We start from the raw sequence: 15,656 nt of genomic DNA on the forward strand, positions 1-15,656 counted from the left end.
AAACATACATATACACATACTGTACATATACACTCACTGTACAAACACACACATACACATACTACACATATACATTCACTGTACAAACACACACATACATATACTGTACATATACATTCACTGTACAAACACACATATACACATACTGTACATATACATTCACTGTTCAAACACACATACTGTATACACATACTGTACATATACATTCACTGTACACACATATACACATACTGTACATATACATTCACTGTACAAGCACACATATACACATACTGATTGATTGATTGATTGATATACACATACTGTACATATACAAGTACATATGCACACATACACTCATGCACATAATCACGTTTCATCAAACATATATCAACGTTGTTGCCCTCGGGTAAACTGGGTATAACACATTGCACACTGACAAAGCTTAACCTATTGTTACTATAACAATCTACAAGGTTAATGTAGGTTGCTTCTCTTTCTTCCCCTCCATTTTTCTGCATTCTTTCGTATCTCAAGTTATCATTACGTATATGTATTGTTGCATTTGAACAATTGTATTGTTGATAATAAAGGTAAAGTATTGGTATTGTTTATTATCAATAGCACTATTTCTATTGGTATTCATATTGCTCCATTTTTAGTGTAATAATGCTCATTGTCATTTCTGTATTTTTTTATTTTTATTTTCGCTAACTGCTTATTTGCTATTACTTTTACCATCATATTTGTACATGTCGTATTTGCTGATGTTGCTCTGTTGTTGTTGTTGTTGTTGTTGTGTTTGCTGTTGTTGTTTTTGTCTCTCTGTCTAATCCCCCACTTGTCCCCACAATTCCCCCCTCTGTCTTCCTTTTTCTCTCTTTCTATCCCCTCCTGCTCCGGCCCGGCTGCACCAAATGATAATATAAATACATTTAATAAAGTCAAAATACAAGTAAGGCAACAAGAGAAGTATCGTACACTTCTCTCTTGTAAAGTAAATCTGAACAGCCGATATGGGCATCTACATCTGCTGTATGATTTGCCCAAGAAGCTGGGCAGGACATTATTAAAAAAAAAAAAAAAAAAAAAGATGAAAAAATTATATCAAAATCAAATTACATGACGTTATTTATGGAGTTTGCTCATTTTCCTCGACTGGTACATATGTAGCATCATCTACAAAGATACAAACAATTGCTATTGCGACATCTAGTGGACACATTCAGAACAGCAGTTTCTTTCATTTCAAGATTTTGGCTCATTTTTGTACTTAGCAAACTCATCCTGCGGGCCGGATAAAACCTTTTTGTGGGCCTGATCCGGCCCGCGGGCCGACGTTTGACACCCCTGGTTTAGAGTGTTCATGTTTAGTCAGAGAGGTACAGTATATTGTAACATTGTAGTTTGCAGCGGCGCAGAACTACATTGCATCACACTACAATTGTGCAGGGCCACCAAATAAGGCCTAAATATGGAACCAAAAGGTTGTTCTAACAATATCTATTGTTTACAAAACTCTACATTTGTCTAAGCTCACCAGTGTCACCTACTGGAGAGTAGCATTAATGAAAATTTGCTCAATTTAGTTGTGAATAATACTACAGATCATCATCACATTAAAAGGTCAATCAAAAAAAAAAGGTGACGTCCTGTATTTGCAAGTAGGGTTATCAGAGTTTTATGAGTTTATGCTGCCCTCTAGTGTTAGTTAGCAGAAACAAAGCAACATTGACTTTAAAATTGAATGACCCCCCAAACACAGGCACACACACGATAAAACACATGAAACAAAAACTTTTACATCAATCAATTTTAAATCACAAGAATACAATTTTTTCCAGATTATTTCCAGTCATTAAAGTAATTACTGAATAACCAACATTAATTGGAAATTTAGTAAGGGAAATAAATAGAACTAAAGTGCCTCCAGTTCATCCAAGACTTTAACACATACAAAAAAACTAATGTGAATAAAAATACAATAATTTGGTCATTCAAGGCAGTCCTTAACAAAAATCATGATCATTTACAGATGTGCAAATGAGCATAGATTTTTTTTAACCTAATCCTAAATGTAGTGCCAAGTCATTTAGAGATATCAAGACCCATTGAGGGCGGTAAGACACTTTTGTTATGAGTGGCTGCCACCTCCACTTTGGCAAACTTCCGCAGGTGTCGAATGGCAGACAGAGCACTTATGTTGGCCAGCAGAACTGTGTGGGGGAAAAAAAAGTGAGTCATCAGCACACTATTGAAATGTTGTACAAATTTGGGGGTCGGCAACCCGCGGCTCTAGTGCCACAAGCGGCTCTTTAGCGCCGGCCTAGTGGCTCTCTGGAGCTTTTTCAAAAATGTATGACAAATGGAAAAAGATGAGGGAAAAAAAAATGTTTTTTTTAATATGGTTTCTGTAGGAAGACAAACATGACACAAACCTTCCTAATTGTTAGAAATCCCACTGTTTATATTAAACATGCTTCAGTGTAGGGCTGGGCGATATATCGAATATACTCGATATATCGTGGGTTTGTCTGTTCGATATAGAAAATGACTATTTCGTGAGTATTCGAGTATATGTTCTCACGCAGTTGTTTTTAGCTGCGGGCATTACACTACAGGCTTTTCTCACTCGTTCTTGTCACTCCTTCTCAAAAAGACAAAAAACAAGCGCACCTTGTTACATACGTCACATACTGTCATGCTTGCAACGTCATACACCCTCGCCGAGCAGAGAGGTAGCGGCATGGGTAAAGTTAGCTGTGGTGCAAGCGGAGCGGTGCGAGTGGTAATACGAGAGAAAGAAGGTGCCAATCTGGTAACAAATGGAGGAAGAAGAATTAATTCCCAAGAAAAACAACAGGGGGTCCATCGTCTGGCGGTGGTTTGTTTGGCTCCAAGCGGGAAGATGTTGAACAGACAACCGTAATATGTCAGGTATGCGGCAAAAGTGTTGCTACAAAAAGTAGCAGCACTACTAGTTTGTAGCATCATTTGAAAAGTCACCCGCTAAAGAATAAGGAGTGCTTGAAACTCTGCATGTCAACATCTCCGGCCGGTGCCACACCCAACAAAATGCCGAAGCAACCAGCACTGACCCAATTGAGCCTGCATGAAAAAAATAGTCAACAACAGAAGGAGATAACGTCCGCAGTAACCTACCACATAGCGAAGGACATACACTATTTGATTTCCTATTATGCAGCTCATTTTTATTTGACAGTTTTTTAAATATCTTGTGTGACATCATGCACAAAAGTGCACTTTATTTGTTTTAAACTATTGTAGTGGCGTTCTGTACAAAAAGTGCACTTTAATTTAGTGTTGTTTTGATGTGTCATCTTAGTGACATCATGCACAAAAGTGCACTAATAGCTTGTTTTAAAATATCTCTGACAATCTTGCACTTTCTGTTTTGAAATGACATGAATGTTTGTGCCACTGCTTAATAACTGTTTAATAAATACAGTTTTGGTAAATTGACTTAATTGTGATTTCCCTCTCTGCATGAAAGTTTAAAATGAGCATATATTAATGCAGTATGAACAAGAATGTTTTAAAGTAGACACATAAAATCATCATACTAGTGTGATTATATGCATCAAGTGTTCATTCAAGGCTAAGGCAAAATATTGAGATATATATCGTGTATCGTGACATGGCCTAAAAATATCGAGATATTGATAAAAGGCCATATCGCCCAGCCCTACTTCAGTGATTAGAGACTATTTGGCGAGCGGCGTTTTTTCCTATTAATTTTGGCTGTCCTTAAACTCACCGTAGTTTGTTTACCATGTGCAACTTTCTCCAACTTTCTAAGACATGTTTTATGCCACCCCTTTTTTGTCTCATTTTGTCCACCAAACTTTTATTGTTATGCGTGAAGGCACAAGGGTGAACTTTGTGGATTGATGGATTGATTGAAACTTTTATCAGTAGATTACACAGTACAGTACATATTCCGTAAAATTGACCACTAAATGGTGACACCCGAATAAGTTTTTCAACTTGTTTAAGTCGGGGTCCACGTTAATCAATTCATGGTATTGACTTGTCTGGAGTGCTTATGAGGCATATTTGGTCACTGCATGACTGCAAGCTAATCAATGCCAACATGCTATTTAGGATAGCTATATGTACATATTGCATCATTATGTTTGTAGGTATATTTGAACTCATTTAATTTCCTTCAAGTCCTCTTAATTCAATTCATATTTGCATGTCTCCCAGCACATTATCTGTATGTAATATTGGCTGCATTTCTGGTAGTTGTTTGTGTGCCTTGTTGTTCCAGACCACAGCAAACGTCACCACAACTGCGGTCCCCTCCAAGGTTTTGTCATTGTCATCTCATTGGGTTGAGTTTTTTTCTTGCCCTGATGTGGGTTCTGAGCCGAGGATGTCGTTGTGGCTTGTGCAGCCCTTTGAGACACTCGTGATTTAGGGCTATAAAAGTAAACATTGATTGATTGATTGATTGATTACCCAGCTTGCAAAGATTGTGATAAATCCTTTAGAAGAAGACAGCCTGCCGTTTCTTTAAACTTGGACACACACATCTATACCTTTGGCCATTCTGAGCCAGTAATTTCCAGGAGTTATCTCACCCTCTGAGAAGCCTCCATTTTACTAATGTTTTCCAATATTGTAAAAATGTGTAGAATGACTATTACATTTCAACATTTTTGTCAACAAAGATTTGCGTCGGCCTGCAACACATAGTCATTTTGATAGTAGACTAATATAGACACTTACACCATTTCTGTCTTGCCTCTTGTGAGGGGCGGTCGCATTTTTTTTCTCCTCCCGTCTTTTCCTGCTTGCTCTCTCTTTTTTGTCTTGTCTTGTCTAAACTTTTTTTTTTGGAAGCCTCTTTCTTTGCGCTGTCCTCCAAATCTAATCATCAGACATGGAATTGATTAGCTGGACTCTCGACTTTATTGACACAATCTTTTCGACGAGGAAAAGAGGTTCTGGGGAGCCTGGCTGCCCTGATGGAACCATTGCTGCGGGGTACGTGAGAGATTCCTGGGACAAATGGAGAATCATGTGCCTCTCAGTCCTTTCCATCGAGGACGTGGAAGACATCTACCTATTTGGAACCATGATCGTGGGGCACTTGCTGATTGGGCTGGGCATTGCTCTGGTGTATCGTAAAATTCGTAAGACGATGGCAGCCACTCAAGGAGCCCAAAGGCTGTTCGTCGCAATGTACGGATTGGGCAGGGCTGTGGGAACACAGACTGTCGCGATTTCTAAACTGAATCGCAAAATGGATCACATCATGGAAAAGCTTGCTATAAAGGAAGGTTTGGATATGAGAGCCAGCATGGACGAATAGAACAGACAAGTCATTGTTAATGCCTGTTCGAGAAAAAACAAAAATCCTTATCTACGATTTGACTCCTCCGAATGGCCTTGAGACAAGAACAGGCTGTTCTGTAATCATCCCCTGAGGAATTTCAAAGATGGACGCTTTTTGACCTCCCTCCCTCCTCCCCTCCTCAACGACACCTGGGAATCGAACTTTGCTTGCATTCCATGCAGAACGACTCTGGGCTTATGAACATTTACACTTCACCCAAAGAACAATGGGCATATATACAAACACACTCCCCATCCCCATCCAACGCCCCTCACCACCACTGCTTAATTCCTCTTCGGGGTTATGGACGGCCAGTAGCGCTTTATAGCAGCAGGCCGGCCTCCATGGCCCCAAATCCCCCCCCCCCCCCCCCCTCTGTTGCGAGTTGTTGTGATTATATGTAACATGTTTATGTGTGCTATGCTAAATGAGTTTTTTTCCCTTGGACTCAGTCTGGACCCCCTCTCTAGGGTCCAGTCTTAGACTGATATTTTTCACTCTTCCCCCTTTCCCAATATCACCTTTTTCCCACCTTTTTTAAGGAGCGCTGTAAGTGGCTGATCCGTTGGCGGTCCCGTCTTGTTTCCCTGTAACGTATGTCTACTCTTAGTGGGACTGTGCCAAAAATGAAATTTCAGTTCTTATGTGTCTTGTACATGTTAAAGAATGGACAATAATAAAGCATCTTGAATCTTGAATCTTGAATGTGTTGTCTTCATTATATCACTTAAACAAGGCTTTGAATTTTTTGCAGCTCCAGACAGATTTTTGTTGTTGTTGTATTTTTGGTCCAATATGGCTCTTTCAACATTTTGGGTTGCCGACCCCTGTACTAAATAAACAGATAACACTAATATCATTAGTATTGTTAAAGTTAGCATTTAACACTGGAGTACATATTGTAGTCTAATATTGAAATAATGTCAGGAATGATTAAATCCAGTTTGACACGTTATGTTAAATACCACCATGTACATACCCGCCTTCCATGTGTCTCCAACTTGGGGGTTTGCCGTCTTCAGCACCCAGGAAGCAAAAGCAATACAGACCAGACACATGTCTGATTGTCTGAGGGGAAGGACGGACGCATCTGTCCCTGCGAACAAAGTAAAACATCTTCAATCCCAGATTGCAACAGCGCAGAGTGAAGGCCAATGAAAGGTCAGGGTCACTATCGTTGGCTTCAGTACAACAACAGCTGAGCATTACCACACTTTAATATGTTGGCACTTCCTACCATGTCGTGCTTGACAGACAACGAGAAGTTCTTACATCCACACCACGTCCTGCTAAAGTTCAAAATAACTACAATGGTCTTTAATACAATCCACCACAGTTGGATGTGGGGTCGTTTAGGTCATTTCCTCTGCTCACTTTACCAAATTAGAGCGCCTCCTTCCTGCTTAGAAAGGACACTCGTTAAATTGAGTCAGGTTATGACGTCCCAGCTGCTTTATTACTGCGGAAGTATGCTACGTGATTGTGGTAAAAGACTGAAAATCACCGAAAACCGTCTTTAAACTCCACAAGCAAAGACACTTCACTGGCCATTTAACCAAAATTCCAAACTTTAAACATAACAAGAACATCAAATTAGTCGAACATTTCTGAATATCCCAAAATCATTTTTCAAAGATGTCAAGCCTTAATGGTGTCATGCTTGTGGAAATTAGTGGAATTATATTAATAGTGTCACATAGTTGCTGTTGCCGTGCCCCAAGGACGCAGAGACGGCTGACGATGTGCAGGTAAGATGGTCCCTTTAAGTCATGAAGTAACATAATTAAACAACACATGCACTGTGACAAACAATGAACCAGCAAAGTCAGAAGGAGATCACTGGGCATGAAAAGCTTTCCTGGCAGGTGAGTCTAATCTTCAGGTGGAAACAATCAGTGCTCCAACAGAAAGTCAGAAACGAGGGAGGTAAAAGCGTTGACACAGAAACAAACACCAAACACAGGAAGATGGTAACAAAACCAAAAACGGTCACAACGGATCATGATGCATTCTCCAAACACAAACGCTCACCTCTGCTTGTCTTTCCATGAGTTAAAAAAAACATTTGTGTCCACCCGTGTCAGATCAATAAATAGTTATATCTAGGTCTAGACCAGGGGTTGGCAACCCAAAATGTTGAAAGAGCCATATTGGACCAAAAATAAAAAATAAAAAATCTAAAAACCTTCGATAAGTGATATAATGAAGTCAACATATGATATAAGTGTCTATATTAGCCTACTATCAAAATGACTGTGTCGCAGGCTGACACAAATGTTCGTTGACAGAAATGTAATATTTATTCTACCTATTTTTACAACATTGGAAAACATTAGTACAACACAGGCTTCTCAGGGGGTGAGATAACTCCTCGAAATGACTGTCTTAGAATGGCCAAAGGTATAGATGTGTGTGTCCAAGTTAAAGGAAATGGCAGGCTGTCTTCTTCGAATGGATTTATAACAATCTATGCAAGCTGGGTTTGCTGTGGTCTATAAAGGCACACAAACAACTATCAGAAATGCAGGCAATGTTATATACAGATATTGTGTCATGAGAAATGCAGATATAAATTAAATACACAGAGGACGTAGGAAATTAAATGAGCTCAAATATACCCACAAGTGAGGCATAAGGATGCAATACGTACATAAAGCTGCCTAAACAGCATGTTAGCATGGATTAGCTTGCAGTCATGCACTGACTAAATATGCCTGATTAGCACTCCAACAAGTCAATAACATCAACAAAGTTCACACACAGTATAAAAAGTTTGGTGGACAAAATGAGACAAGGAATTGAGTGGCATAAAATATGTCTTTCTATGGCATCGTTGAAGAAAGTTATACGTGTAAACACACTACGGTGAGTTCAAGGACCGCCAAAATTAGTAGGACAAAACAACGCTCGCCAAATACTCTCATCAGTGAATCATGTTTAATAAAACAGTGGGATTTCTAACAATTAGGGAGGTTTGTGTCATGTTGTCCTCCTACAGGAACCATATTAAAACAAAAATATATTTTTTCCCTCATTTTTTTCTATTTTCACACATTTTTGAAAAAGCTCCAGGGAGCCACAGGTTGCAGACCCCTGGTCTAGCCGGTAACGGATCACTGGGTGAAAACGATGTATTGCATATGCCACTCATACATGCGGTGCTGTAAACGGGCACAGACAACAACAAAAAACAAAAAGATGATGATGGTGAACACTTTCACAAAACTCTTGTCTGGACATCAAAGTACAATTTAGACTTATTATACTCTAAAAATGTTGGTCTTACGTAAAAATGCACACATTTAGTTGTATTCAGTGTTAAAAAATATTATATGGCTCTCATGGAAATACATTTTAAAATATTTGGCTTTCATGGCTCTCTCAGTCAAAAAGGTTGCCGACCTCTGCACTAGACACACCAAAAAGCTTGTTTATAGATGTACAATAAGACTCCTTATAGGAAGTTGCCATTTGTTATATTTGTTATAACTTTGTGACATGATACAATGCACATTAATGAACATATAAAATAGAAATGTGACAGATTGTAGCCAAAGGCTGATTCCCATCTGCAGTCCCCAGCAGGTTGATGGTAACCTCATTGCAAAGAAACAAGCCTAGGGCTCCCACGAATTCAGCGTTAGAGTGAGCTGTATCTTTCATGTACTTCTATTTGCTGTATTTATCTAGCACAAGTGGAAAGCCGGTCCCTGAAAATAATGCCTACATTAAACCGGTCCGTGGTGCAAAAAAGGTTGGGGAACACTGGATTAAAAGACAACAAACGAATATCAGAAGAATGTGGAGGAGTAGTAGTTTGCTTGTTCACATGACAACGACAAGGCGGTGTTGTCAGATTTTCCCACTCTACAACCCGTTCTCAAAACATGTCATTGCAGGGCACCCACAATTCCGTTGCCATGTGGATGAAAGGCCGCAATTGAGGATCAGTTTCTGGTTGTCCTGTGTTTTGTTCCCCATGTGCTTGTTTTTGTCCTGAGTCACACCTGTGTCTTGCTCTACCCTTGTTTCCTCCAATCAGGACTCTCCTACCTCTAGCACAGGTGTATTGAGTAGTCTAATTAGTCGATGTGTTTATGGTGTGTTCCACCTACCACGGAAGTTGGAATTGAGAGCTGGGAATGACGTCAGTTATGAGCCTTCCAGTTACGAAGGTGGAAATCAACATAGCCACATCCACAAAAGCTATTCTTGCGCTTGCCTCATCTGAATACAAACTACTTCTTGGTAAATATGCACTCCTTCTGCAACCTTCAAAAATGATGAATGAAAAGGAAACACAGATGCTATTGCTAGCGATGTAAAACGCATAAAACACCAAAAAAATAAAAAAAATTACATTACAGTAACATTACCATATATAAACTTCCAACATTACATGGTTTTTTGACTGATTTAGTGAGATAAACACTAGTCAGAAGTGCTACTAAGGGGTATTACAGAAACTTCTATTATTCTACACAACCACTGGTGGTCATCTTTGAAAGCCACTTCAGGGTGCTGAAGACCAGTTGAAACTTCCGAAAAGTAACCTAAAAATTCCGACTTCCCAGGACAAATGGAACGCACCACAAGTTCTCAGTTGGCCGTATAGTCTTTGTCCGGTCATCAGAAGCTGTTTGTGAGGAGTCCTGCTCCAAGCTAGTCATTATTTTTATGCTCCCTTTTCCTGTTTTTGCATTTTGTACATTCCTGTTACTTATCACGTGTTACTTTTTATTCTCATTTCATACTTGTAACTGGGTTCACGTCACCTTGCTGTCACATCTCGACCGTGACAAAATCTATACTATACTTTACCTAAAATTGTTCTCGCCTGGACATGGCTCTAGACCAGGGGTCCCCAAACTACGGCCCGCGGGCCGCATCCGGCTCCCAGCATCCAAAATCCGGCCGAAGGGAAGTCCCAAGTAAAAAAAAAAAAAAAAAAAAATTATTTTTAATTTTAAATTGTTAAATTTTTTAAAAATATTTCATTTCTAATCCATTTTCTACCGCTTGTTACTCTCGGTGTCTCCTAGCCGCTCAGGCAAATCATATTGTCTAAAAATTAATTTTCCCATCGATAATGTGACAATGTTAAATGACAAAACGGATTAACTCGCTGGAATATAAAGACAATGTGTGTATATATATATATATATATATATATATATATATATATATATATATATATATATATATATATATATATATATATATATATATATATAAAAAAAATATATATATATATATATATATATATAAGTGTATATATATATATATATATATATATATATATATATATATATATATATATATATATATATATATATATATATATGTATATATATATATATGTATATATATATATGTATATATATATATATATATATATATATATATATATATATATATATATATATATATATACATACATATATATATATATATATATATATATATATATATATATATATATATATATATATATATATATATATATATATATATATATACATATATATATATATATATATATATATATATATATATATATATATATATATATATATATATATATACACTTATATATATATATATATATATATATATATATATATATATATATAAAAAAAATATATATATATATATATATATATATAAGTGTATATATATATATATATATATATATATATATATATATATATATATATATATATATATATATATGTATATATATATATATGTATATATATATATGTATATATATATATATATATATATATATATATATATATATATATATATATATATATATATATATATATATATACATATATATATATATATATATATATATATATATATATATATATATATATATATATATATATATATATATATATATATATATATATATATATATATATATATATATATATATATATATATATATATATATATATATATATATATGTGTGTACAGCCCGGCCCCCGGCCAAATTTTTTTAACCCAATGCGGTCCCCAAGCCAAAAAGTTTGGGGACCCCCGCTCTGGACTCTAATACACCTTACTCGAAAAACACTTCCTGTAATCTTATATAAATACATACCATCAACTTAGTTCTGGTTTACAATAGGTAACATATAGATACCATCTTAAAACAACAAATTAGGAACAACAAAATTAAAGATTAAAGATTAAAGTACCAATGATTGTCACACACACACTAGATGTGGTGAAATTTGTCCTCTGCATTTGACCCATCCCCTTGGGGAGCAGTGGGCAGCAGCGGCACCGCAAATGTTGATATTAACACAAAAATAACAATGTAGGAGAATGACGGCAACAAGAAAACAGACCTCTGCAGCAAAGTAGAGACTGTGGAGTGTGACTATAATGATTCAGCATCCAGAGGTGAGTCGCTACAACAGCGCATGCTTATGTTATTTTTATTTAAACTTCAACTGTTGTAATTAATGACACAGCATGACAAATCTGTTAAACCAATTAGTTTATGTTACTGCTTGTTATTTTTGGAAGCTTGTTTCAGCACTATAATAACAATCTTGCCCGTGGGAAAAGCAACATGAGATGTGGCTAGCTGAACACCCACTTATGTTACAAAATAGGTTCATTACTAAGGGTTAAATGAAGCAAAATGCCTATTCAGAGCTTCCAAGTCCACCTCTGTTTATGTGACTTTATATGATCTTACTTGGATTTGGAACAGCTCTTTGCAAGTCCTCATATCCGAGTGGTTGTGGCGATATCCATCTAGAGATCGTGTCTTCCCTTTGAAGGACAAGTGGATCAGGACCGTCCGTGTGCCCTAAAAGTCTGAGAGGAGGGGTTGTCTTCGCAAGGGATTGAACATTTTGCTTCATGGGTACAAGACACAAAGGGCTTGAACTCTTGTTCTGGATTGCACGTCCACTGAGGTGAACGTTCCTAAAAGAGAATGTCATTTTCCAAAAGAAACTGTCTCGCATGTCGCCATCAGAGAAGAAGTTCTCATAAATGTCAATTAAGGAATGAGTGGCCCCTGATTTTTGGCTGAACCTGCTCACAACTCTGACTGGACCACGGCTTTCATCATCCTCGTCTTCTGAGGAATCATCTGAAGAAGAAGAGGATGCAAAAAAGTATTCGTAGGCTTCAGGGAAGTGTAGGTTTTTGACTGGAAATGACTTTTTGTGCTCTTGTTCTGTGACAAAAGGATAGAAAAAGGTATCCGTATCGAACTGGGAGAAGAAATGATGGTAAGTTTCAGGGACAGAATTTCCATGCATGGTGACGTCTACGGTGTCATCTGTAGCTGATTGGCTTGAAACGTCTTGATTTCTTCCAAAGAAGTACTGGAATATATCTGTGAGGGAGAAACTGTAGCTGTGTGTTGATGAAGATGAAGTTTGTGTATCTCCATGGCTTAAATACTCCAACTCTCTTTCTTCTAAGGTTTGTAAACTTTGGCCTCCCCATGTTTTGCTGCACGACTCTGAATCCAGAGCTTGCAGATTGGGCACGCTTACATTTTTCGAAATTGTCCGAAGCCCCTTTGGAAGGCTTTCATGTCCAAGTGAACCAGCCAGGGACTTCACCTTCATCGTCTCGGGAAGAATGTCACACAGTGGCGGGGGTTCACTCTCCCATAGCAGTACACACTTTGATGACTTGGAAACAGGATTTGACTCGACTGCTTTACGATGTTTAAATGTGTCTTCACCCGTTTGCAGTGGATTGGACTCAGCAGGCTCAGAAGGAAAGCCAGAATCGCTTGTTTCCTCATTCTTCTTTCTCAAACCCAGGATGTCATTTATTGTCAGCTTCTCCATCTCACTCCAAAAAGAAGACATTACAAAAACAGGATGTTCATGTCTTGATGTTGGGATGGTGCTTTCATTGTCAACCTTTAAATCGGTTGATAATAATCCTGTGTCATGATCTGCTTCGTGGTGTGAGGCCATGGTTGGGGACGTTTTACCACTTCTATCTTTGGTGTCATTTGGACAGGGAGACACTGCATTCGTTTTGTCTCTTGCACAGCAGGATGATGGAGGTGGGTTTTTAGACATTGACGACCCTGCATTTGTTTTTCTCTTATTGGTACTTGGAAGACCATCGGACAAATTGGGACTTTCGTCGTCACAACTCCAATGATGTTCTGTTTGTTTAATAACTTCACAGGAAAGTCTTTCTGTCCGACAGCTTTTATGACGTAATAAATCCACAAAATCAGATGTTAATTCATCCATTGGGTACCCTTTGGTTTTACACCTCTGGAGATCTGTGTTGGTAAAGGTTAGGTTTTGCGTCTCAGACATGAATGAAAGATCAGCCTTTTCAGAATTGTATTTATTTTGGTCCAGGTTGTGACCCTCCATCTCCATCTGTTGCTGGGCCTCAGTCTCTCTTTGACACCCTGTGTGCATGTCTCTGACAGAATGTAGAGCCTCAACGGCCAGGATAGACTTAGCAGAGGATAGTTTGTCAGCCTGGCGACCTTCCACAGCACCACCATCATCACAATCCCAGTCTGCTATCTCGGTAGCCGACTTAACTTCTGCTCTGCTGCCTTCCAGATTTAATTTGGCGTCACAACAAAGAGGAATAAAACACACATCATTAGCATACTTTTCACTCAGTAAATCATCTTTATGTTTATCTCTCCTGCTTTCATCTTGACATGGACTTCCACATGGAAAATTGACCCTATTAAGATCTTTCGTGACCAACAAGTCCATATTTTGTTCTTCAGTTTGAGATACAAACCCAGTACTGCTAGGACATGAAGTCAGATCTTGCTCCTCATTTGTCTGTCTGTCATATCCACTCTGGGCTGACAACACACTGAGTCGTCTTTTCCGCTTTCGCTTCTTTTTAACTGAAGTCAAAGGAGAATTTGACCCAGGAGGGTCTTCCGTGTGATCCTTCTTTCTGGGATGACAAGATGGGCACATTTCTGCCTTTTTCCTTTCTGAGCACACACTGCCATCAGGTAGGTCACAAGGCTGATGAGGAGGTGATTCATTGGTTCTGCTTTCAATGTATCCTCTGACAAATGTTTTGTCAGTCTTGAGCTCTGAGCCAGGCCAAGCTTTTTTTACTGTGTTTATTTCACTGATGTCGTTCCCTTTGCCAACTATTGTTTTACCGCTGGCTGGATGATCGCAGCAGGCTTCTAGTCCATTACGGCATAGATTGACCTCCTCTGCATGTGACACTTTGCTTTCTCTTAAGCCTTCAAAGAACATATTGACCGACTGCAGGTGAATATCTTCCTCACTGCCTGACAGGATACTCTCCATTCCACTGATGGTTTGTTGACCGAGACCAGTCTTTACAGAAAAGTTATTATGGGTGTAGTTGGCTGTGCTGTTTAGGGAGTAATCCAACTCTTGGAAGCTTCCCTTCTGTTCGATTGTCTGTGTGCTTTCAACAAGCGCATTCTTTTTGTCATCACCGTCACTCAGCCCAGAGTCGTCTGCTGTCGCCAGCAACGGAGGACGCAGGCAACACTCCTCGCACTCCTCATAAAAGCATTGCCAGTCACAGTCGCAGATCTCAACGCTGAACTCAAAATCCTCCATTTTAACATAGACGAATCAACACCACCTGAAAAGAGATGTGAATGACAGGACACAAGCACTTGAAAGGAACTAAAGTAATAGCATGTTAGCGTTTAGACTAGCTATGTATAATTAAATTGTATAATCAAAGATAGACCCTTACTCAAAGAAGTTGATGTCATTTTAGCTAAATAACTTAACAGCAAAAACAAAGCCTTCTTGATTGAGGTAAAAGTTTTTTCCTTTGTTAAAATAATCCGGTCCCGTTTTGCAGCAACTTTTAGGGTATCTCTAACAATGGCTCAAAGATAACAATGCAGCAAAAGAGACATAATAAAAATGAGTCTTTAGTATGTGTAAGGTTCCTACCTGCCCTGCAGGGATCCTACAGGAGGTTCTGAAGGACCACATGTCTGCAGGGTGGACAGCACCATGTTGTATTTCCTGAGGCTGGTGTTCTTTATTTGCATGCGTCACAACAAGCCTCATGATTTGATAAATATAGAGCGATGCTTCTGATCATGTAATACACATCATGCACTTAGCCATCTCTAACAGAAGCGTATAATGTTTCACAACTTTAAATAGGCCACCACCCTGGAAAGGGCTAAACTTGTACAGCATGTGTGCTGGGGGTCATATTGTGATTTACTCCCTACATTTTAAACACTTTCTTGTGGTCTACATATCATGTCATGAACATTTTGCATAGATTTGGTTTCACAGACCTATCTTGAAG

At 38.2% G+C, this 15,656-nt stretch overlaps 1 protein-coding gene across 2 annotated transcripts in view; it reads right to left on the reverse strand.

The window, feature by feature from the left end:
* Nucleotides 1–2,049: 2,049 nt before the first annotated feature.
* The window catches only part of perm1 (PPARGC1 and ESRR induced regulator, muscle 1), a 31,048-nt gene continuing 17,441 nt past the window's right edge, over nt 2,050–15,656 (reverse strand). The window contains exons 2-4 of one of the 2 annotated variants that reach the window (XM_062052221.1): nt 6,324–6,440; nt 5,877–5,931; nt 2,120–2,195 (exon numbers count right to left, since the gene is read on the reverse strand). In XM_062052221.1, coding sequence (XP_061908205.1) covers nt 2,178–2,195; nt 5,877–5,931; nt 6,324–6,440 — 190 coding nt within the window. In that variant the 3' untranslated portion in view covers nt 2,120–2,177. Of the gene's footprint in view, nt 2,196–5,876; nt 5,932–6,323; nt 6,441–15,656 lie in introns of both variants that reach the window. The other variant, XM_062052220.1, reaches the window with a different exon arrangement.

This window comes from Entelurus aequoreus, linkage group LG07, assembly GCF_033978785.1.
Source record: "Entelurus aequoreus isolate RoL-2023_Sb linkage group LG07, RoL_Eaeq_v1.1, whole genome shotgun sequence".
In the NCBI taxonomy this organism is placed as follows: Eukaryota; Metazoa; Chordata; class Actinopteri; order Syngnathiformes; family Syngnathidae; genus Entelurus; species Entelurus aequoreus.